Here is a 23,577-nt window from a genome sequence, read left to right as displayed (position 1 = left end):
ATATGTAATACCAAATTGACTTTCAGAAAGATGGTACCAATTGGCATCCTCATAAGCAGTTTAGGAAAAAGTCTATTTTCTGAGCCTGGGGTGCCATGGTTAAGCACTTGGCTGCTAAGCCCAAAGGCCAGTAGCCGCAACCCCACAGCCACTTTGTAGGAGAAACCACCTGGCAAGCTGCTCCCGTACAGATGATTGGGAAGCCCTGCGGGGCCATTCTGCTCTGTCACATGGCATCCTCTGAGTCAGAAAATACACACACAACAAACCAGACCCTTCCTGCCACTGCGCTAACTGACTTGCAGCTCGCCTTCAAAGGGTTTCTGGGCCTGGCCAGGAGCATCTTTACAGGCGCAGACAACCTCCGCTTGCTCCTATGGGATTCAACCACTGACCTTGCCGCTGGCCGCCCAGTACCTAACCCAGTGCGCCACCAGGGCTCCTTCACACCACCAACAACATAGTATTTCTAAGGACAAATGACTTGGTTTGACAAATGAAAAATTACACCCTGTGTTTGTGGATATTTTTCATTATGAATAGAGCCATTTGTTATTTGGAACATCTTTTCAAACCCTTTTTTCTTTTTTAAAAGAATTATACATTAGTTCCCCATGTGAAATCTCACCATTGCATGGTACAGGTCTATTTTCTGAAAATAGAGTAAAAATAGTGTATCATTTACTTTCTATTTTTATAATATCACCTCATGTTCTCTGTGGCATTAATTTTGGGTGGAGATAAGAATTTTGATAGGTTTTTAGAGATCTCTCTGAAATTAGATCAGTCACTTTCTTCATAGTTTCTCTGGCCTTCCTAGCAGTATATGACCACTTTCCCCCTCTTTTTAAATGGTCCTATTGACATAGAATTCATATATCATGCAATTCAAGAGTTCAATCCTATTGAATCATTCAATCCACTTGATACGCTTTTCTCCTTCCTCGTAACCAGCCCTTAGCTCCCCACGTCCCACACCCTCCCCTACCATCACCTTAGGTGATAGCTCATCCAGTGACGGTCTCTCGAGATTTCCTCGACCAGGATTTCATACATTTCCTAGCATTTTCGTGCCTTTGCTGTTTTGTTTTTTTTTTTACAAATCTTTCATGTACCTGGGGCTGATTTTAACACGAGGCAGGAGTAGACACCTAAGTCCATTTTCCCCAAAGGTCGGTCAGTCAGTTGAGAGCGTGCTTTTCTCACCTGGGCATCATACTTCACGGCCGCAGAAAGCAGAGCAATAGCATTCTCCTCTCGGATTCCCTGCTTGATGGTCTGCTGGCAGAGCTTTTTCAGACGGGTTTCTCTATAAAACGTGGCCAAGTCTAGCAATCCTAGGGGAGAGACGTGTTTTGTTTGTGGGGCGGCAGGCATCCAGATTTAAAACTCACGCAACCATTTAGAGATCGTTTTAACACCATTTTTTTTCATGTAATTATTCACAAAGAACTGTGCAATAAAGACTTCACACTTTTGGTTCCGCCCGCCCCAACTCCTGCCACTGAGGCGATGTTAACTTGCAGCGACCAGACAGGACGGAGAAGAGGTACCCCTTACAGGGTCCCAGGAAGGAAACTGTAAGGAGCGCTTTCCTGCAGCGCAGCAGTGGCTTCAAACCGCTGAGCTTCCTGTTAGCAACCCAATAGCTAGCACTGCATCACCCAGGTTCTTGCTTCTACCCCTCACACATAGCAACCCTGACCTAATGGACTACGTAAAAAACTCACTGGAAAAAAACAACGCATTGAAAATGGCTTTCATCTTTTCCTTAAAAAATGATGAAAAGGGATGCGCCTCGAGTGATCCCCTCCTCGGGGTTGGCAGGAGGTTCTCATAGCGGCCACTTCCACCAGCCTCTACACTTGGGGCCACAGCACCCAGCTTGGAAAGGAAAGGCCGAGTCTGCATGGACGAAGGCCTAGTGCAAAACACATACACCGGGCTCCAACCTCGCTGCCCATGCGCCCATTCCAACGCACAGGGACCCCATCGACGGAGGCCTCCTGAGGCTGTAACTCTTCACAGGGGAAGACAGGCTTATTCTCCTGGTGGGTTTGAACTGGCTCTCCTGGGGTCAGAGGGGTCCAATCCTTTTCTGACAGTGCCAACAGAGCACAGCACACCACACACACACACACACACCCCAGAGGACGGTTAACCGAAGCGTGTCTATCATTTTCTAGGACAAAATATTGAAGCCATTCCATTGTGCACTGTTTGTCAATGATGCCAACTCAGCGTGGCCTATGTGTGCCAGAATAGGGCTGCGCCCACAGGGTCTTCCGTGATTGATTTTTTAGAAGGAGCTCGCCAGGCCTTTCTTCTGCGGTGCCTCTTGGTAGAGGCAAACCTCCCACCTGGGCATGTCAACTGCTCTATCTAGGGACAGGAAGGAAGAAGAGCGCCCCCTCCGCAGTGATAATGCTTTAACATGTCATCTCTCTGACTCTACTTCCCAGTCAGTCCTAGTATGAAAAAGCAACAGGAAGAGCTTAGGTTCAACACAAAGAAGAAAAAAGGCCAATTATCCTCATAATGCCCTTTGTTTAAGCGTCGCAGGAAGCAGCTTGTCAGTGTCAACACTTTGCCCATGCCTCCGAAAGGTCACGTGGTCCTTACCTACAGCTTCCTCGGGAGACAGGCTGATGCCATCGGTGTACAAGTATTCCAAGAAGGCGCGGTACACAGGGTATGAAAATTCACTCATTTCTACAATTTCATCCTCATTAGCTTCCAACGAAGAACGAAAATGCTCACACCTGAAGGAAGAACGAAGCGTGTCAAGCCTTGTCTTTGGGCAGGAGCCAACCGCCTTCCTCCGATCAGTGGAGGGGTGGGGTACTGAGCACCAGGGGAGGGGAATGCCACCATCATTCTGGATCCGTGTCCCAACATGCTTTTGTGTCCTGGCCAGGGCGCTCCCGGGAGCAGGAGCATTCGTCATTGCAGCAGCGTTTGCAGAAAGCAGCGGGGTTTATTTTTAATGAAATCTGAGTGATTGTGTTACTTTTTTTTTAAATCATTTTATTAGGGACTCATACACCTCCCATCCCATCACAATCCATACATACATCCATGTGTCAAGCACATTTGTACATTCGTTGCCCTCATCATTCTCAAAACATGTACTCTCCACCCAAGCCCCTGGCATCAGGTCCTCATTTCCCCCCCTCCCTCCCCCTCCTCCCCTGTGATTGTGTTTCTTTGTCCCCTGCTCTCATGAAAGCGTCTGTTCTGTCCTAAGAGTGGACAAATGCCGCCCAGCCTGACCTTAGAAACAGGTAAACGTGAGACTAAGGTGTATCTTGAGTGTGCAAATCATTGATTTGGGATTCAAGCATCTGTTACACCAGGTAAATGAATTTCAAAACCGTTGTGCTGAGGGAAAGCCGCAGGACACCAACATGTGCTGTCTGATTTCATTTGGATAAAATCATAATGTCAGCCATTCCATGGAGGCGGATGTGGATCAGTGGATGTCCAGCTGATGGGGTGAAGGGAAGGGTCTCTGAGGATGATGGAAGTCTTCCGGGTCTTTGACAGACAGACAAGCACGTCTGGCTATCAAATTTCACTGGATGAAGCTCACGACAAATCAATTATACATGGATAAGTTTGATTTATTAAAATCTCAGGGTTCCCGACACAGTGTGGGAATTGCACCTGATCTGATTCTCCACACCAAGGCAAGGTGCTAGGGGTGCAACAGAACAGCAAGGGAATGAAGCGATGAGGTCCCCAGGGAATGCTAAAGGTGGACTTTGGAGCCAGGGCGTGGTACCCCAACAGACTGGACTGGAAAACACTCCTAAAGGCCAACAAACAATCCTTGAACTAACTACAAGCTTTTCTTTCTTGTTGGGTTTTGGTTTTTTTGTCTTTTTGTTGTTGTTGGTTTTTGTTGTATATTGTTGCTTGGGTTTGCTCTGTTTTGTTTTTGTGCATGTTATTATCTCCACAGATCTGTCTAAATAAGACAGGCTGGATGAACAATCTGGAGGAGAAAACAATGGGACCGACAGTTCTGGGGGGGGGCATGGAAGAGGGGAAGGTTGGGGGAAAGGTAGTGGTGTTAAACCCAGGGACAAGGGAACAACAAGTGATCCAAATTGGTGGTGAGGAGGGTGTGGGAGGCCTGGTAGGGCATGATCAAGGGTAATGTAACCAAGAAGAATTGCTAAAACCTTGGACTAAGCATGATAGTGGGACAGGAGGAAAGTCAAAGGAAATAGAGGAAAGAGCTGTGAGGAAAAGGGAATTTATAGAGGTCTAGATAAAGACATGTACATATGCAATATATTTATATATACAGATGGGGAAATAGATCTATGTGCATATATTTATAGGTTTAGTATTAAGGTAGCAGAAGGACATTGGGCCTCCACTCAAGTACTCCCTCGATGCAAGAATACTTTCTTCTATTAAATTGGCATTCTACGATGCTCACCTTCCCGATACAACCTCTGAAGACAAAGCAGGTGCATAAGCAAATGTGGTGAAGAAAGCTGATGGTGCCCAGCTATCAAAAGATATAGTGTCTGGGGTCTTAAAGGCTTGCACATAAAGCAGCTATCTAGCTCAGAAGCAACAAAGCCCACATAGGAGAAGCACACCAGCCTGTGTGATCACGACGTGTCAAAGGGATCAGGTATCAGGCATCATCAGAACGAAAAATCTTATCACAGTGAATGAGTGGGGCAGTATGGGGTGGAAACCCAAAGCCCATTTGTAGGCCACTGGACATCACCTTACAGAAGGGCCTCAGGGAGGAGACGAGCCAGTCAGGGTGTGATGTAGCAATGATGAAAAATACAACTTTCCTCTTGTTCCTAAATGCTTCTCTCTGCCTCCCCCCACCCCGCCCCCCGCCCCCAAGTCTGGCTAGACTAGAGAAAGTACACTGGTACAGATAGGAACTGGAAACAAGGAATCTAGGGTGGATGATCCCTTCAGGACCAGTGGTGAGAGTGGCAATACTGGGAGGGGGGAGGGAGGGTGGGTTGGAAAGGGGGAACCGACTACAAGGATCTAAATGTGACCTCCTCCCTGGGGGACGGACAACAGAAAAGGGGGTGAAGGGAGACGTTGGACAGGGCAAGATATAACAAAATAATACTTTATAAATTATCAAGAGTTCATGGAGGAGGGGGGAGCGGGAAGGGAGGGGTAAAAATGAGGAGTTGATACCAGGGGCTCAAGTGGAGGGCAAATGTTTTGAGAATGATGAGGGCAATGAATGTATAAATGTGCTTTACACAATGGATGGATGGATGGATTGTGATAAGAGTTGTATGAGCCCCTCATGAAACGATTGGAAAAAAATCTCGGGGTTCCCTTCACCTCAGGCCCGTGGAGCTGGCAAGGCCATCATAGTTTGTGTTTGTTGTCTTTCCTTTTAAAATGCGCAAGTTCAGAATCCCACATGAAGAATTAACCAGAATAGAATTCAGTTCCCAGTTAGAGAAGTTTCCTTAACTTGATTTCATACAGCGATCAAAATACAGAGTGCATTGATCAAATCTGGCTTCTTGCTCTCTGACCCCAGAGCAGACCCGGGCTCTTTTTAAAGCCTCCTTAAGGAATGAATGGCTACACTGAACAATGCCCTAAGCCTGGTCCCCCACACCCTGCACGATTTTCTTATTTGCCACGTAAAGTGCTTGTGCTAGCTTACTGCACACGTACAAGGGCAAACCCTGAGCTTCCTTCACAGTTTTTCACGCGAGTGAGTTGCCTGGTATTGCTTGCCAGACACTGAGAAATTAAGTACTACATCAGTGGTCTTCTCGCAATTCCCAAAAAGCCAGCGGAGCGGTCTTACCTAATTTTGAGAAGGGCTCTATGTGCGTAAATATACTTTCCATCGACTAAAAACTTCAGGTCCGCAGTGTCGGGGTTGTCGAATTCCCTCTTCAGTGACTCAGCCACGGTGAGGTGGTCGTCTGGCTCTAAGAAGCAACACGCACGGTTTTAGGGTCAGTAACACACGCTGGAAATGGAGACAAGACGAGAAGCTATGTAATCCCCAAAGAACTGTGTGCATTTTCCATCAATCTGGCAAGCTAGCAAGGATGCGCCCCACAGCACCTCCGAAACGGAAAGTCTTAACATTGGGCTAAATATCCCATCGCCTCATCGAATACATAATTTCCCAGTGAGAGTCAAACACAGCCCAAGAAAATGACGTCACTTGGTAGGGGTTCCGGGGTTTGGATACTTTGAAGAAAGCGAGTCATGCAGAAGATAATACAAAGCTCCTGGGAAAACAGCATGAAAAAATGCTGGGGTTTCTCCACGCACTTTCTGAAGCGCCCCTTGAGTAAGAGAATGCAGGCCCCAAGGTGCTCGGCCTCCCTCGTGTTGGAGTCCAGCTGCTCACTCACCTATGGAGAGGAGGCGCCACGTGACGGCGGGCGTGGCAAAGCAGGCAAAAACGTCGTCCGTGCAGGAGAAGTGGGTGAGGTGAGGCTGCGTGACCGACTGGCCGCGACACTGGCCCCACATGTACACGTGGCCGCCCTGGGTCTTGGCGGCAGAGGTGTGCGCAGAGTGACAGGCTGCAATCTCGATCATTCTAAATTTACAAAGAAATGCGGAGTAAAGGGTTGGCGGCATCTTACCTTTCACATCCCCCTAAACAGGGAGACTTTGAAGGGCACGGAATCGCCTATATTTGCATCTACCAGACTTTAATTGACATTTACAAAGAGCCCCCCCCCCCCCGCGATGGCACTTATATGCCAGGGGGAGCTGACTGATGACAATTCTAACTAGTAAGCCAATAAAAAGTAGGCGCCGATTACAAGGATCTACCTACGAGTGACCTCCTCCCTGGGGGATGGACAACAGTAAAGGAGGTGAAGGGAGAAGTCTGACAGGGCAAGATATAACAAAATAATAATTTATAAATTATCAAGGGCTCATGAGGGAGGGGGGAGCAGGAAGGGAGAGGGAAAAAACGAGGACCTGATGCAAAGGGCTTAAGTGAAGAGCAAATGCTTTGAAAATGATGAGGGCAAAGAATGTACAGATGTGCTTTACACAATTGATGTATGTATGGATTGTGATAAGAGTTGGATGAGCCCCTAATAAAATGTTTTTTTTTAATGATTTAAAAAAATTAGACACTTCCATGTGGGAATAGAAGTACAAGTGAAAACACTGTAGGAAACACGCAAACAAAAGCCCAAGGTAACTTCATTTTCTTTAATAAAAGGCTTTATCGATTCAAGTAGATGAGAAAGGCATGGGCCCTCTTGGCCCAGGGCCATTCCACAAATGTCTTCATCGTAACTTTCACCCCTTGGGTTAAATGGAGCATCCCACAGTGGCCGAGGTCACGCTGCAAACGCTGACTGCAGAGTCCACCACTCTGGGGACACCTTATGACAGATTCACGAATGACCAGGCGCACGTTTCCAGAAAACTCCCTAACGGAGAATGTTGGGTGGTTGCTTTGGAAATATGAATTTTCCTTCGAGAATTAGCCGCCATACAAATGCAAATAAGACAGGGCACTTTCTCTCCCTAGGCTTGATTGTGCCCCCCACTTGGGCAATACCCTGATGGGTCTCCAGAGTGGGGGTGAACACCTTGTCCCATAAGAGATATACCAATGGGTAACCATGAGTGTTACCCCAAGAATACTCAAGAAATCCAATCTATAACCACTTATGCAAGAGCAAGGCTTTACTTAGGAGATTTTGCAAAACTGGGCAACCAAGGCTTAAAAGACAATGGGAAGATTCATCTCCCCCCCACCACCACCCCCAGTTCCTCACTGGCTGAGTACTATGTAACCAACACTCTTTCCAGGACAGACTGCCAGATTCCCACCGTGGCTGCTCCCCCACCCCCAACCCCCAACCCCCCCCTTTCCCACCCTCCCAGGATGAATCCGAATCTCTGGTGCCATTCCCCAGGTGCCTGGATTCTAGGGACCCAGCACCAGCTGTCTGTGCTCTGGCTACTTGGTAACTTCTTGGCCGTTTGTTCCCTTACTTGCTGAAGATGGACCAGTTTGGGATTTCTTTTCTTTTAAACATCCCAAATTTTTACTCATAAAGTTAATGGAAATGACAAAGGCAGAGTTACAAAGCCACACCTCCCTCGCTGAAGAAGAGGAAAATGAAGCGTTCCAGACGCATCTTGAAAGTTCCCAAGAAACACGCAGCAGGCCAGACATCTACCACTCAGCTGTGTTTCACCGCAGCCTGTGTTCATGCCTGCATTTCTCAATAAGCGCCTCCTTGCGTTTGCCTTGCTCTTTTCCAACGTGTCGAGATTTGACTTTGCGTTCAAGAATTCCCCCCTCCATCTTTGTCTAACTTCAGCCTGCTGATGACCACCTCGCTGGGGTGAATGCCCACACGGACAGTGGTGCCGTTGGCTTTCTCGCGCTGCACCCGCTCGATGTAGCTGACGTACTTCTTTCTGTACACCTAGACCACCTTGCCTGTTTGCTGGCCTTTGCAGTGTCCTGAACCACCTGGACCTCATCGTCCTTGCGGATGCGCATGGAGCGCTCGTTATACTTCTGCAGCAGCTCTTTGGCGAGTGGGGACGACATGGTCTTCCTGCGCACGTGCCAGGGAGCATTGAAGTGGCGTTTGCGGCTCTTGCTGTGGTTCGAGGTCACGAACGTGTTGAACTTCATGGTGACCGCCGGGCGTCTGATGACCCCAGTTTGGGCTTTTTTTCCTTTTCACACCCCCAAGGCCATAGACCGCCACTGAGAGAGCCAGTCGAGTCTCCCTGCTTTGGACTTTTCGATCCTCCCATCAGATTGCACATCCTCCCGCAAGGATGCCATGCTCCTCAGAGCTTTCACAAGTGGAGCAGCTTTCCCCAGGCGAATGCAGACACCCAGCACGCCAATCCTTCCATCACGAGGCTTCCCAGTCTCCAGACTTCTCCCAGGACCACTTTTGTCCTCACACCTTTTGTCCCAATAATCACTCACCGCCCCAGAGTCTTTATTCGAGTGAATGGTCTTCCTCTGCTGTCTGCCTCACACGTCGGACCCGGTTTTAAAGCCCAGTTCAACCAGCTGGGAGGTAAGACGTCTCTCCTTTCCCTGAGCTCTCCTTGAACTTCGACCCACACCTCTCTGGCCCAGGTCTGACTGTGAGGGGAGGTCAGATGCTTACAGACATCCTCCCTGCAGACAGTCAGTCACCAGACTACGGTAGGCCCTGCTCCCTGCTGCTGGGACCATGGACTAAGGCTTGAGATCATTAGCGTGGTTCCTGTAGGTGGGGTTTACACCCTACTGATTATGGTTCCTATGGAGACCCAGAGAACAGATCAAACGGGCTCAGTTACATCCAAAGTTAGCTGCCCTCCTGACTCTAGGATTCGCCCATCTTGTCACATGTATCTCTAGCTTGTCCCCCTCTCATTGTTGTATAACCTATAGTGCAACCCCTTCCTGTGACATGGGTCTTTACCTGTAATTAGTGGGCTTGCACTCCCCCCAAAGGTTTATAGGCCGGGGTTAATAAAGACCTCTCTCTCGGCTCCACCCTCGACCTCTCGTTGGCTCCCTCTCCTCCCCTGTTCCCTTTCCCCTTGTCCTCCTTCCCCTCCCCCTCTCTCCACATGGACCACCAAGCGGGGCTGAGGTAAGCATGCTACCATGAAATGTCTCAGACTCCCATTCATTCAATCTCTCTTCTATCTCTCATGCTCTTGAGGACTTTACTATAATCTTTACTTATTATCACTGTACAGTTGTGCCTACTGGACCCTTGATGATGTACTAGAGGCTGGATTACCCTGGCATCTGACCTGTTATCTTTTCTGTCCTATTTGCTTTACCTGTTCAGATGACAGGTCTGTGGGAGACGGAATCATGGCTTGTTTCTCTGTCCCTAAGCATTTAGCAGGAGCCCCTGTGTAATTTGCTGGGAACCCCTATAGAGGGGGGTATGAGTCAGAATCAACTTGATGGCAGTGGGTGTGGGGTTGGGTTGTTTTAGAAGAATCTAGCATAATGCCTTGCTAAATAGAGGTGCACAAGTCATTTTGTTGACTAAGCCAGAGGAAGATTCAGCAACAGAAAATTGGTTAAGAGCCTATTGACCAAGGAACAGCGACCGAAGAGTGCGGCTACTTCTCCACTGTCTGTGCCAGAGCTTTCCAAGGGAGGGAGGAGGGCTCATCAAGCGCTGGCGGTGAGGGTGTGAGCACGCCTCCGTCTCTCCCACGCAGCAGAGGTAACTCCATTGATTGATTACCGGGCAGGTCTTAGCCCTTGAAAACCATCACTGCCCTGGAGGGCAGAGGCCAGAGACAGGAGTTTGCAGTCTGCCAGACCCTGGTCGGAATCTCAACTCTACCACTGGGTCAACAGAACTGCAGAAAGGTGACTTGGCTTTTCTGAACTTCAGTACGGCACATTACAAGGTTAATGTGTGAGAATCAAATGATAAAATGATGATTGACTGTATGTACAAAATCTTGTATATGAAGGATAGAATACAAGGAGGTATTGTTTTTATTTCATTGTTTAATTGTGGTAATAATAGTGTTGGGGGGCGTGTGGGTGAGCTGCCATCCAGTCAACCCCTGAATCAATGGAGACCCTACAAACTACAGAATTAGACTGCTGTGATCCATAGGCTTTTATGGGCTCATATTTGCAAGTGGATCACCAGGCCTTTCTTCCTAGTCTCTCCTAGTCTGGATGCTCCACTGAAATCTGTTCAGCAACATAGGCAACTTCTGTCCACTGACAGGTGCAGGTTGTACACACCCAAGCCGCCCACACGAAAAGCCAGGATTCTACCACTGAACAACTGTACCCTGGTAAAACCAGGAGGAGGCCCTTATTATGATTACTACTGTTGAGCATTGAAGTTACAAGACCTCCTTTATATCGAGACTGTGCATTTCCTGTGATAAAACAGAATTAGTAAGGCTCCCTAGGTGGAGTCCTTCTCACGGCATTTGCATGGGTAGGTCAATCAGTTGGCTCCAACCTCAGATAAAGTACTTGCAAAAGAGCCTTGCTCAGGTGGGACATCTGATCAGTACTCTTTGGCTTCTCAATAAGCATATTCTCTTCAACAAATAAAGTCTTGGTGGGAGGAATGAAATAATTGTATCGATTATGTCAAAGAAACGTCCATTGACTGGAAACCTGGATTTCCCTTCCGTGTGCAGTGGTTTGGTATAGTGGACAGAACGGGGGGCTGGGAGTCAGACCAAGGTACTGCAGCTTTTATAACCAGTTTCATCATCTGTTTTTCAGAAAAAGTGAAGGAGCAGGAGATGAGGCAATAATTACTCCACAGGCACAAAGTGAAGAGGAAACAAAATCTGGTGCTCAGCGCTGTCGGGGCATTCCAAACTCGCTACTTTCCTAGACCAAAATGCTTCCCAGCGCGTCAGCACCGCCCGGGCTTGCCTTGAGGCGCTCATGGTCCAGCTGAAGAGAGAAGTTGCATGGCTGGGGAAATTACGAACAGTTCCCAAATGCAGCACAGACAAGAAAAGCTGCAGTGAGTGAATGCTACTTTGGGGAGCCTCCTCGGGTACTATTTACCGCAGAGGGCGCTTACATGGGCCACATTGGCTTTGGAATTGTGAAAGAAATGGAGAAATGGGGAAAGTATTTCCCCCAAAACCCCAATCCACTGTCATCAGGTTAATTCCAACTCATCATGACCCTACCTAAATCTTCACCAGTGCAGAGATCTCTTCTTTCTCTCATAGACTGGTTGATGGGTTGGAACCACTGCCCTTGTGTTTCTCAGCCCGAGCCCTAGCTCACGGTGCCACCAGGGCTCCTATTAGGCAACTAGGGAAAGCAAGAGCGAATGTGGAGACACCAGGTGGCCATAGCAAGATTGGGAAGAGTAACTGTAATGCTGAGTGGGGAGCAGGAAGCAATAAGGTGTCTAGGAACAGTGGTGCTGGTCTTGAGTCCGGGGCTGACGAGTGGAGATTTGATTGGACTTACTGGACACACTGGCAACCCCTCTGTAGCTCTGTCGTGATGTGAGGACAATGGTGTGCTTAGAAAGGTTAACCTGGTGCAAAATGAACCCTAAGGGAAAGAAAGAACACACTGGAAGGCCAGTGGGCGTAGAGAGGACACATCCAAGCCACAGTGGCAAACGTAAGAGTGGCCTTTAAGGTCGATGCAAAAGGAGAGAAGTCAAAGATGGCCTCAGGAGTGTGTGTCTATGGAAACACAGTCTGATGGTACTGACGGATGGGAAGCCATGCTGTTCTGTTGGTGGGGCTGGGGGCTAACCAAACAGTTATTAATCAGTTAGATACAAGAAGAATATTTTTCACCACTGAAGTTCTAAAAGGATCTAGTATTCTCTGGGGGCTTAGCATACTCCAACAAATAATATTCAGAGAAATATCAATTCCTTATTCCTGCGCTCTTGCGATTTAAGCCCTTCTACAATGACCTACTAAACCCATCATCATATGGACCCATTGAGACAATGGCCTTCCAGAGATGTTATTCATTTTTTTCCCATTCATACGTGTCTTTTATTTCAAGAAGAAGAAGAAGAAAAAAAAGGAATCCCTTTTCTTTAACACACTCATAGGGCCACCAAGCTCACTGGGGTGTAATTCTGGGTTGATTTTATGCCCTTTGAGAGATCACTTAAAATAGGTTTTAACGAAATCAGTTGCTATCCTCATGTGACCTCGTCCGGGTTGGCACAGAACTGCTCCATAGGGTTCTCAGTGGCTGGTTTTTTTAGATGTAATCACCAGGCCTTTCTTTCTGGGCACCTCTGGGTACCCAGAACCTCCAACTTTGGGTTAGCAGCAGAGCACAATAACCTCAAACTCCATCCAGGGTCTCCGAACTGGTAGAAAGTCTCCCCCTTTCCTGCTCATGGTCTATGAAAAGTGCAACAGCTGGGAAAATCAAAGAGGCCTTCTCGGCAAAATTATCCAACATCAGACAACTGAAATCCTCTTGGCCTCAGGGCCATGCACAGATACGCTTCCTGCTTCCACTTCTGAAATGCTTCTCTTTTTTTAATTAATAAATCTTTTTATTGGGGCTCATACAACTCTTATCACAATCCGTACATACATCAATTGAGCAAAGCACCCTTATACATCCGTTGCACTCGTCATTCTCAAAATTCGCCTTCCACTTGGGTTCCTGGAATCAGCTCGGTTTCCTTTATTTCTCCCCTCCCCTCCCCTCCCTGCTCCCCTCTTCCCGCTCCTCCCTTAATAGTTTATAAATAATTATTTTATCTTGTCTTACACTGCCCGGCGTCTCCCCTCACCCACCTTCCCCATCGCCCGTCTCCCAGAGAGGAGGCTACACATAGATCTCCAAGATCGGTTCTCCCTGTCTACACCCCCTTCCCTCCTGGTGTCGCCACTCCCACCGCTGTGTTGAGGGGTTCATCCGTCCTAGATTCCCTGTGTTTCCAGATCCCTACTGCACCGCTGTACATCCTCTGGTATAACCAGGTCCGCAAGGTAGAATTGGGGTCATGATAATTGGGAGGGGAGGAAGCGTTCAGGAACTAGAGGAAGGTTTTGAGTTCTGAAATGCTTCTTAGTATTAGTCAATATGGAGGAGAAGCGGCCCTGGTGGCGTAGTGGTTGATTGTTTGGCTGCTAACCTCGGGGTCAGTAGTTTAAAACCAGGAGCCACTCTGCAGGAGACAAGATGAGGCTTTCTACATGCGTCCTGAGTTACAGTCTCACAAATCCACAAGGGCATTTGTACCCCTGCCCCATTCGGTTGCTACTGACTGGACGGCAGTGAGCCTGCGTTCTGGTTTCAACCTGGGCTGTCGCAGAAGCTGCTGGGCTCATGGAGAGAGCGGCTGAGGCAGACAAGGCCAAGGGTGGGGCACAGGTGTTATCCACACAGGCCTGCCCTCAGTTGAGCCTCTGAGGTTTACCCAGGACACCTCACTCCCCAGGGGAAGGCGGGGTGGGGCCAGGGTGTGGTTGACCACAGCCGCTGTCATCCAATGAGCGTGGGGAGGAGATGGAGACTTGGGTGCCCAAGTCTTTGCACCTCTGATTCATTCCGTGGAGCTGCCCTTCAGTGCCAGCCTCGCTGGCATATTTCATCTTGCATTTTGCAGCCAATCTTTAAAAAAAACATGACGCATGAGTCCTAACAACCCGATTTGTTTTGTGTCACCTCCACAGAATGAACCACAATGAACCACCACAGGGCCGAAGGGCTCTGAAGCCCTAGATATGAAGACGCAGTCGGAGGGATGGGAGACAGGTCAGGCTGAGAGGAGAAGGCTGTCATTTGAGAGGAGGAAGACTAGGGAAGGGCTGGTGCTACGAGGAAGATCTGAGCAGTGATCCCCGATGCGGATTGTGTAACCGTTACCTGAACAAGACACAACATTTTAAAAAATCCAAGGCCAAGCTAGCTTTGAATCAGTTTAACTTCAAATGTGCTTTCATCGAATGTTAAGAACAAGGAAATACATGCGGGCAAATCAAATCCCAAGGCATTGAAACATCAGACTGTCAGGGAGAACACCATCTCTAAACTAACCGATTGAACTATTGAATTTATGTTTCATTGAAAGTTGCTGACAAATACTCATATTCTTTTTTCATAAATCTGCCTGTGAAAAACCGACTAAACCAATTCAATCCCATGGGTCCTACAAGTAAAGGCCTCAAAAGAGACAGAAGGAAGGTTTCCTGCAAAACCATAAGGAATTCCCAAGATTTCATTCACCGGAAAGGTTAGATAGATGCCGAACAAGTCCCATAAAGGACTTAGACATTCCTCTTGAAATACGTGTGCGACCGGGACCTGACAAGCACTGCTCAGGCTCAGAAACTGCCACAGGAAAGTGAAGTCTGGCCAACCGAAGAAAGCAAGCATCCTCCATTCAAAACATTCACCCCCAATTCTTATGGCTCACAGAATGTTTGTGCAGACAACAAGAAGGGAGCTAGTTCTAATTTTTCTATATTTATCATTTGAAGTAATTGCTCCCAGATCCCGGTGGACTCAATTGACCTTCACAGGAATCAATTGTGCCCTGCTGCCCTACCTTTCTCCCACAGCATTGCTACCCCAAAATTCCTCGTTACTGCATCAGGACCCTGGGGGCTTCAAAGTCCACTGGAGTCCAGGACTCTCCTTCTGCATCAGTGACTAGCAGGCTGACCTGGGGCAAATCTCCAGAGGGTGGATGGCTAGAGATTCTGAGAGTCTGGGTCAGATGAGTCGATGGTAAACTTAAAAAGAACGCTAAATTTGGAAATCAGTTGCCCGTGAGTTGATCCCAGCTCTTGACCGAGAACACAACTATGCCCAGAGGGTTGAGATGGCTGGCTTGTCAGATTGACAGACTTTCTTCCATGCCACCTCTGGGTGGACTCAAGCCTTAGAGCTTCTGATTAGTAGCCAAGTAGGTTAGCACCGCCCAGGGGCTCCTGAATACCGTCAACACTGCTATTATCATATTGGTGGTGCGTCGTCTCCACCCTTTGGGACAGGGAGGACTGCTCCTTAAGGGTTCTGAGACTGTGATTCTTTACAGGAGCTGAGAGTCTCGTCTTTCTTCCATGAAGCAATCTAGTGGGTTTGAACTGCCACCTTTGTAGTTAGCAGCCCAACACTGAAACCACCGCCTAACCAAGCTCCCTTCAATACAGTAAACCCAAACAAACAACAGAACCAACCCAGGGTCATCCAGGGATCCCAACTAAGAACAACGCTATGTAGGGGTTTTCCAAGACCGTGACTCTGCCTGGATCGGGTACCCTCATTTTTCCCCTGACTTTTCGATTACTGAGCAGTCTACACTTCATCACCACTAGGATGCCTTTAAGTCTAATACAAATATAATTTTACTGCCATGATACTTTCTACGGTTTTTATTCGATCTTACGTGTTGAACATCTCGATTGTTCAGTCTGCGTGGGAAATGTCCCCAGTGACTGATTGGCTAGCTTCAGGCACTTTTCTGCTTCTTCAATGCCTCAAGATGATCCCTTCTCTTTTTACTGAGTACCTCTGAACTACCTCTTAGAGTAAATAAAAATGGCACGCTACATGAACCTGCACCAGACACACATTACCTCCCACCTCAACTCCAATTCTTAAAAGGTCAAATATCATATTCTAAAATTTAGAGGGGCAGGGAGTAGTTTTATTTAACTTATTACGTATAAGTAATGAGGTTTTCACTCTCATTAAGTAATCCAATGAAAGAACATCAGAACTCCAAATAAATACAAGATAATCTATTTAATATTAATCAAATATCATAAAATTAATATGTGACCAAAAACAGATTTATCTTCTAAAATGATTGCAACCCTGGTTTAAAAGAAAAAATATGTCAAAATAATAATAATTTATAAGTTATCGAGGGTTCATGAGGGAGGGGGGAGCGTGGAGGGAGGGGGAAAATGAGCTGATATGAAGGGCTCAAGTAGAAAGAAAATGTTTTGAGAATGATGATGGCAACACATGTACAAATGTGCTTGACACAATGGATGGATGGACAGATTGCGATAAGAATTGTATGAGACCCCAATAAAATGATTAAAAAAAAACCTTCAGAATAAATCTCCTTAATCATCAGTCCCTTGGTGATCCCAGGGCGGGAAAAAAAATGAAATGCTTTTGCTCCAAACTACTATGATAGGGAAACAACATACGGCCATGCTCAGTGCGGTGAATTATGAAGCAGGAGGCAGACACCGATAAAGATTCGGCTGTGAATCCTTATGACCAGGTTCCGTGTGCTTGCCATGCTGCTGCATATGAAATGAGCCACCGCTAAAGCGGACAACGGAGGCCTCACGACCAGCAGGAGCAGGAATGGAGGGCGCCTTCAGGACTCTGAGACCCGTGTGCAGAGTAGCTCCTGGATCCAGGACACAGTGTGACACCAGAGGTCAGGCAGAGGAGCAGCCAGCGCCAGCACCAGGAGCTGGAGCGTAAGACAATTGTCCACTGAGCAATTAAGTCAAGTGATTTGGAGCAGAAGGCTGACTGGTGGAGTGCGAGGCACCGAATTCAGGGTCCGGAGCTCGTGACCTACTGAAACGGAGTGCTTCCCGGTTGAGGCGTACAGCGGAGTAGCATGCCCTTGGACATTTGTTAACAGCCCTAAAAGGACTTTGTGACATGTCTTGACTAAACAACTCTATTCTGAGCATTTCTGAATACAAATGGTAAATTGTTAACTTAACCCCCATAATTGTGAGCATTGTACGGCCTTGCAATGAACTGTAGAACCGAAGCTGAAAAGCAGAAGTTCAAAAGGCCTTCAAAATACCATTAGGATAATTTGGAAAATAACGAATTAGCATATTGTTGGGAACACATGCCCAAAGTGCTAACTTTCCAGTGATTTTACTCATCTTCGCAGAGCTAGTGTGAGAGTTAGAGTAACTCAACGATTCTTTGCTGCTTTTTTTAATCATTTTTTGGGGGGGGCTCATACAACTCTTATCACAATCTGCACCTACATCAATGCGTGAAGCACACTTACACATTCGTTGTTTTAACTGGCAAATTTCCCAAGTGGCTGTGTGGCTACTCTCACACCCCAGCAGAGGAACAAACCAGCTCTCAACCATTCTCAACTGCCTCTTAACCACGTAAATCAGAAAGCAAAGAAGGAGGAGTCAGGTAGGAGACGGGCGGCAGTTTCATCCTACTTGTTCTTCACTATGGTGTCAGGAGAGGGAGTCCTGGGAAAAGGACCTCATGCGCAGTGGAGGAGAGGAAGAGAAAGGAGAAAGGCCCTCAACGGGGCCCATAACAGAGCAGTTGTGCGGATGGCCCAGGACAGCCTCTCTCGTTCTGTTGCACATGGTACTGTTATGCATCATCGGAACCAACTTGACAGCACTTAATGACATGAGTTCTTGAAGGTATAGGTGAAACATGGCTACATGAAAAATAGAATACATAACATGTGGAAAACCTCCCCATCCACTCAAAAGGAGGAATGAACATTCTGTTAAAGCAAGAATGTTCTGAACACGAGCAATGAATTTTCCACAATTCTATCGTTGCCAAGCTCTGCTTAATCACTAAAGAACACTGGGGTTATTGTGAAAATGCATATATTACCTGTCCTTTTCCACAGTGACAGGGGTAGGGTAGGACTGATTACTTTTATTGCCCGTGCCCAACTGGCCATAAGAATTCGCGCCCCAAGCATACACTTGGCCTTCCTCTGTTAAGACTAATGTGTGTGCGTAGCCACAGGCAACCTGGAGAGAGAAAAAACAAGTCCACTTAGACCTGCAAACAGAAGAGAATAATGCTTTCACAGTGTAGGCTCCAGCTCACAGGTGAGATAAAGGCCTGCCCAGAGGGGCAGCCATGGATTAAACAATGCCCCTTCAGTACAACAGCTGGCTTCATAGTAGCTTGCAGTAAGATCTGGAGTCCTATGGCTTGCTCACAAGCAACTGGTTCCGCTGTAAGACAGCATTCACGGCATGATCAGAGAGCATCAGCCAGCAATATCAAACCAATTGCTATCAAGGTGGCTTCAAGTTGCGGAGACCCCTGATTTCCATGGGCGAACTTGCGGGAAGTGGGTCTCCAGATGGCCATGTAGATCTGAAATGCCAACCTTTCACTCACTGGCTGTGTGTTTAACCATTTGTACCACCCAGAGGCTCCATGAGGTGAATGAGATATAATCTTTTGTGTTTTTCTAACCATGAATGTAAAACACATTCAATGTGAGAAATACCCAAAGATAGAAATATTAAATTCTCAAGAATAACAAATAGTAACCTTCCAAAGTATGCCATTTAAAAAATTTTATTAGCTATCAAGCTGTGCATCTTTTAAAAAATAACCATATATATATATATATATATATATATAACCAGTTATATGCCTTGTATCTTTTTACTTAACATTACACATAGCACTTTCCATATCATTAAAAATTCTCTGTACATATTCATGCCTGAATATTGCATCATATATTTGTAGCATAATTTATTTGATTAGATAAGCTAAGTTATATATATATATTATTTTGTAGTTAAGCTATTAAATTTTTGCTACGCTTCTTAACTAATTCCTTAAATGACTTTCTCTGGTTCCTTTTTTTTTTTTTTTTTTTTCATTTTTTCCTCTTTTCTTCTTAACTTTCTCTGGTTCCTTAAGGATAATTCCCTAAGAGTAGAACTTGAGACCGAGGATATGAATATTTTCAAGGGCATTTGATATACATGCCAAATTTCCCTTGGGAAATGCTGTAACAATGTAAGGCTGTGTACAAGCGCGCCTTAAAAATAGAAACTTTCTGCACATCCACCACTAAACTGAGGGGGGGGAGTGCTCCCTTTCACTTCAGTGAAGACATGGAAACAGCTTAACTTGGCCTCCTGTTATCACTGGCCAGGAAGACTACACGTAAACACGCAAGCCAGGACCGGCTTACCCGCTGGACACGGATGCCTTGCAGAGCTGCTAGTCTACACGGGGTTGGCTGGTTGCCACTACTGCCGAGTCCGAGCTGTCCGTTTCCGTTGTAACCCCAGACATAGACCTAAGAGAAAATGAGACATTCATTGCCCCCAAATCTAAGCAGCAACCGAGTCCCATGTTATGAGAAACTTGTCATGCAGGCAGGTTTAGATAAGCAAATACATTTTTACAAGAATTAACGGAATAACTGTCTTACCTCCCCAGTATCCACGACCGACATGGAGCACATCTGCCCACATGCTATATTCACAACTACTTTATTCTGTAAGCAGCCGGTGACTCGTCGGGGGATTGGTTGATTCGCTGTTGATCCAGATCCTACCTGTCCAGAGTTATTATAACCCCAGGCAAACACCTATTAGAAAGATGCGAGCAATAAGTTAAGCATATCATTTTAGCGAGGGTCTCAACAGGATACTAACAGACATTATTGAAATCTCTCCTTTTCTCCCATCGTTTCATAAACACTCATTATTACAACACAGGCAGGGATATTGCTATAAAAGTTATTTTTACAAAATGAGTTATTTTATGAAATTAAGTGGCAGTATTATTGATGCAAACTTGAAGTTGTAATTATTGTCGAATATGTATAACATCTATAAAATCCTCTACTTGGCCTCGGTCATATTTTCTACCACCTTGGGGTTTTCTTGTTTGCCAATAACTTTCTTCATTATACCACTAGAGAAAGAAAAATAAATCTTTTAAAATTCTAATCAAATGATCTTACTGCTGGAACTTTTACAAGAATCGATTCATGAGAAAAAGTCCCTGTGGTTGCAGGCTTGTCTCACCTCTCCATCAGCGGTTAGCACCAGAGAATGGTAGGATCCACAGGCCACGTCAGTGACTCGTTTGTTGGACAGGTTGGTGGAGATAGGGCAGGGCACTAAGCCGTGATTCGTCGTCCCATTGCCTAGCTGGCTGTACGCATTGTGGCCCCAGGTGAAGACTTCCCCTTCTGCAGAGAAAGCAGGCCGGGTGATAATCACAGAAATACATGGAGAGAACAGTGTCCACACATGGAAAGGGCAGATCCTGCTGCAAAAAGCTAAGCCTCTGACCGAGTCCACCAAATCCATTCCAATGAAGAAAACATTCAGAAAGTTTAATCTGCCTTTTACCTCCGAGCAGCAAGGTGACATTTGAAGGCAGGCTGCTATTACAGCTGTAAGACAGGTTTTTTGATAAAAAGCAGAGAAAAGGCTGTTAAGAACAACGGAAAAAGATTTGCTTGCAAAGATCACCAAGGTAATTTTTTAAATTATTATTTATTGTACGACATAATAGACATTCAGAAAAGTTCATAAAATAGACATGTAGATTCATAAATAAAGCAAATGTCCACATAACTATGCATATCCATATAACTAGCACTCAGTTCAGAAATAAAACTTTATGATCACCCTGAATTCCCTGAAGTATGTATGAGGGTGTATCCCCCCTCACCACACCACCTCCCCACATACAATCAATCAATCAATAAGCAAGCTCAAGTAGGCAGAGCTTTCTTAGTACACTTTTGCTACTAGGTGGGCATCGAGCAAGTCACTTTGAGTTGATGCACCCAGTGGCATCACCTGAGAAGGTTCTCTCTGGTAACAGTGAATTTTTTCGTAAAAGCAGTTTTGCTTGAGACTTGATTTTTGTGATGGCTGATTTAAAAGAACAGTGTGGAGCTGTGAAATTTTGTTTCTTGCTCAGGAAAAATGCCACAGAAACTGTTGTGATGTTGAACAAAGCTTATAAGGGCAGCACTATGGGAAATACTCAAGTGTACAAGTGGTTTTCTCGTTTCAAAAAAAGGTGAAATGTCGACTGATGACAAACCTTGTTCTACAGGTCCATCAACTTCCCGAAAGAACGAAAATGTCAACTCGTAGCTCATTTGGAGTTCATTCCACCAGGTCAGACTGTTAATCAAGCTTTCTATTTAGAGGCTCTGAAATGATTGAAAAAGTGTGCGACAAAAAAGGCCTGATTTGTGGCAGCCGGGGGACGGGTTTTGCCACCACAATTCCCGTCACACAGCCATCTCAGTGCACCAGTTTGGCAAAAAATAGCAAGCCTCTCTTGCCCCACACACCTTACTCACTAGAACTTGTTCTGTGCAATTTCCTTTTGTTTCCATGAATGAAAAGGGACCTGAAAGGACAGCGATTTGACGACTAAAAGTGGTGAAGAAAAAAACAAGGCGCTCTCTGCCACCCAAACAGATGAGTTTGAAAATGCTTCCAAGAAAGGAATAGGATATTTGACAAATGTATTAAGTGTGATGGGGAGGACTTTGAAGGTGATATGGTTGTTTTGTAAAAAAAAAAAAAAAATTAAATACATAGCTTTGGGAAAAAGAAAAAAATTCTGGGATTTTTTGGGTATCTCTCATATTCTGAAAAACAGTTTGTTTTTTTTTCCCTTGCCTCCTCTTCCCTCCATTCCTCCCCCTCCACCTTTGTTTTCCTCTCATTTTCTTTCTCCCTGCTTTGCTTGGGAGAGATTTGGCTGGGTAGAGGGGAGAGTAAATTTTACCCCCTCAGTGAATGATATCAGCCAGTTGGTTATAGAAGTCTTCTCAGGAACAAATTGCTTACACCTGACTCTGCTTGCTGGGAATGCATGTCTAACCTGCCACTCCTGTCAGAATATGAGGACCACTTGGTAAGTTCACACCTGTACCTATCCTACTACAGTCATATGTCATTTAATGTCCACAACATATCCTAGAAGATAGAACAAGTCCATCTTTCCATCAGATTTGTGTGGAAGTTTGGACCAAATTCAAACTCAGTGCCATCACGTCAACTCTAACTCACAGTGACAGTATAGAGCAGGATAGGGCGTCCCCTGTGATTGTCCGAGGCTGTAAACCTTTACAGGAGCAGACATCTTCTCTTGAGGAGCGGCTTGTGGTTTTGAACTGCTGACCTTTGGGTGAACAGCCCCAATCTATAATTGGCTAGGCTACCAAGGCTCCTTGTAAGTCAATACAGTTAGGTACAATTTCTAGTTAGCACCAGGAACTCAAATGTTTCTCTTATAGTATAGTGTACCTTTCTCTGCATAAACAAATATTAAAGACACACTCCAGGATACACTAAAAGATCTTCCACATAAAAATACAAGAATATTAATGTTTTAATGCATGTCACAAAGTGGTGTCCATTTGTTATTCTAGACCAGTGTATGTACCTCCAATGTTTACTCTACTGGGCTTTACAAGGGTCGGGACCACGGTGGCTATGTGGCTGGACCTTGCCCAAGTACTATGCAGTATATGCCTGCAATGCCACCCACCGCCTATTAGCACTGCTTAGTGTCAGCATCACAGAACCTCACGAGAGCAAAGGGATCTGTGAACCTGATTTCGTCTCTCCTTTTTCTACATTAGGAATTTAAGGTTCACAAAGGCACTCGCCTAAGCCTGCAGTGAGTTCAAAGTTCGAATTAACAAACGTTCGCTTATGAAGTATAGACGGGGAGCATGCTGTACTGATAGCTCATCAACCGTATATCTAAAGTGACAGTTGCCAGATTCCTCGTGTTACATGATCTTCGGTGACAGACGTATATATTCAAATAGATCCATGTTTCACTTGGAAATATGAGCTCCAAAGTTGAGCTCCAAGGCCAGAATTCGTAGTAACTCTCACTCAATCCAAAGGTGTATTTTCAGGTTAAGGAGAGGCTCTGGCCTTGCTTCTCAACAAGCAAGGTCAGGGTGTCCCTAGGTTACCTGTTGTGGCCAGGAGGATATGTGGACCGCTCCCATAGCTGAGGCAGGCTATGTTCTTGCCGCTGAGGGCATCCAGTCTCCGAGGTTCAATGGTACTCTGCGCATCGCCTAAGCCCAGGCAGCCACAGCAGTTTGTGCCAAGCACAAAAACCTTGGAGAAAAGGCACTGTTGGTTAGCGTGTTTCTATTTCTGGAAGATCTAAACATTACCTCAAAACAGATAGCATCATTCTAAAGCAAATGACTTTGGTATTAAAGAAGCAGGAGATCCGTGTGACCTCCTCTTTTGACCTTCTTTCGACAAGATGACTACGGGAGACAGCTTCTGGATAAAGGAGACCATTAGCCTATTATCAAAACGGTATCTGAAGCTTGG

The 23,577-nt window shown here is 46.1% G+C and overlaps 1 protein-coding gene across 3 annotated transcripts in view; it reads right to left on the bottom strand.

Moving 5' to 3' along the window:
• The window catches only part of RCBTB2 (RCC1 and BTB domain containing protein 2), an 80,355-nt gene that overhangs the window by 6,058 nt on the left and 50,720 nt on the right, over positions 1–23,577 (bottom strand). For all 3 annotated transcript variants that reach the window (XM_075532696.1, XM_075532698.1, XM_075532697.1), the window contains 9 exons: positions 23,202–23,352; positions 20,263–20,429; positions 19,662–19,820; positions 19,419–19,526; positions 18,083–18,225; positions 6,387–6,577; positions 5,825–5,951; positions 2,623–2,762; positions 1,207–1,337 (listed from right to left, as the gene is read on the bottom strand). In XM_075532696.1, coding sequence (XP_075388811.1) covers positions 1,207–1,337; positions 2,623–2,762; positions 5,825–5,951; positions 6,387–6,577; positions 18,083–18,225; positions 19,419–19,526; positions 19,662–19,820; positions 20,263–20,429; positions 23,202–23,352 — 1,317 coding nt within the window. The remainder of the gene's footprint in view (positions 1–1,206; positions 1,338–2,622; positions 2,763–5,824; positions 5,952–6,386; positions 6,578–18,082; positions 18,226–19,418; positions 19,527–19,661; positions 19,821–20,262; positions 20,430–23,201; positions 23,353–23,577) is intronic.

This window comes from Tenrec ecaudatus, chromosome 15, assembly GCF_050624435.1.
Source record: "Tenrec ecaudatus isolate mTenEca1 chromosome 15, mTenEca1.hap1, whole genome shotgun sequence".
NCBI lineage: Eukaryota > Metazoa > Chordata > Mammalia > Afrosoricida > Tenrecidae > Tenrec > Tenrec ecaudatus.
The sequence above is the reverse complement of the archived record's forward strand: the minus strand, read 5'-3'. Positions and strand labels throughout refer to the sequence as shown.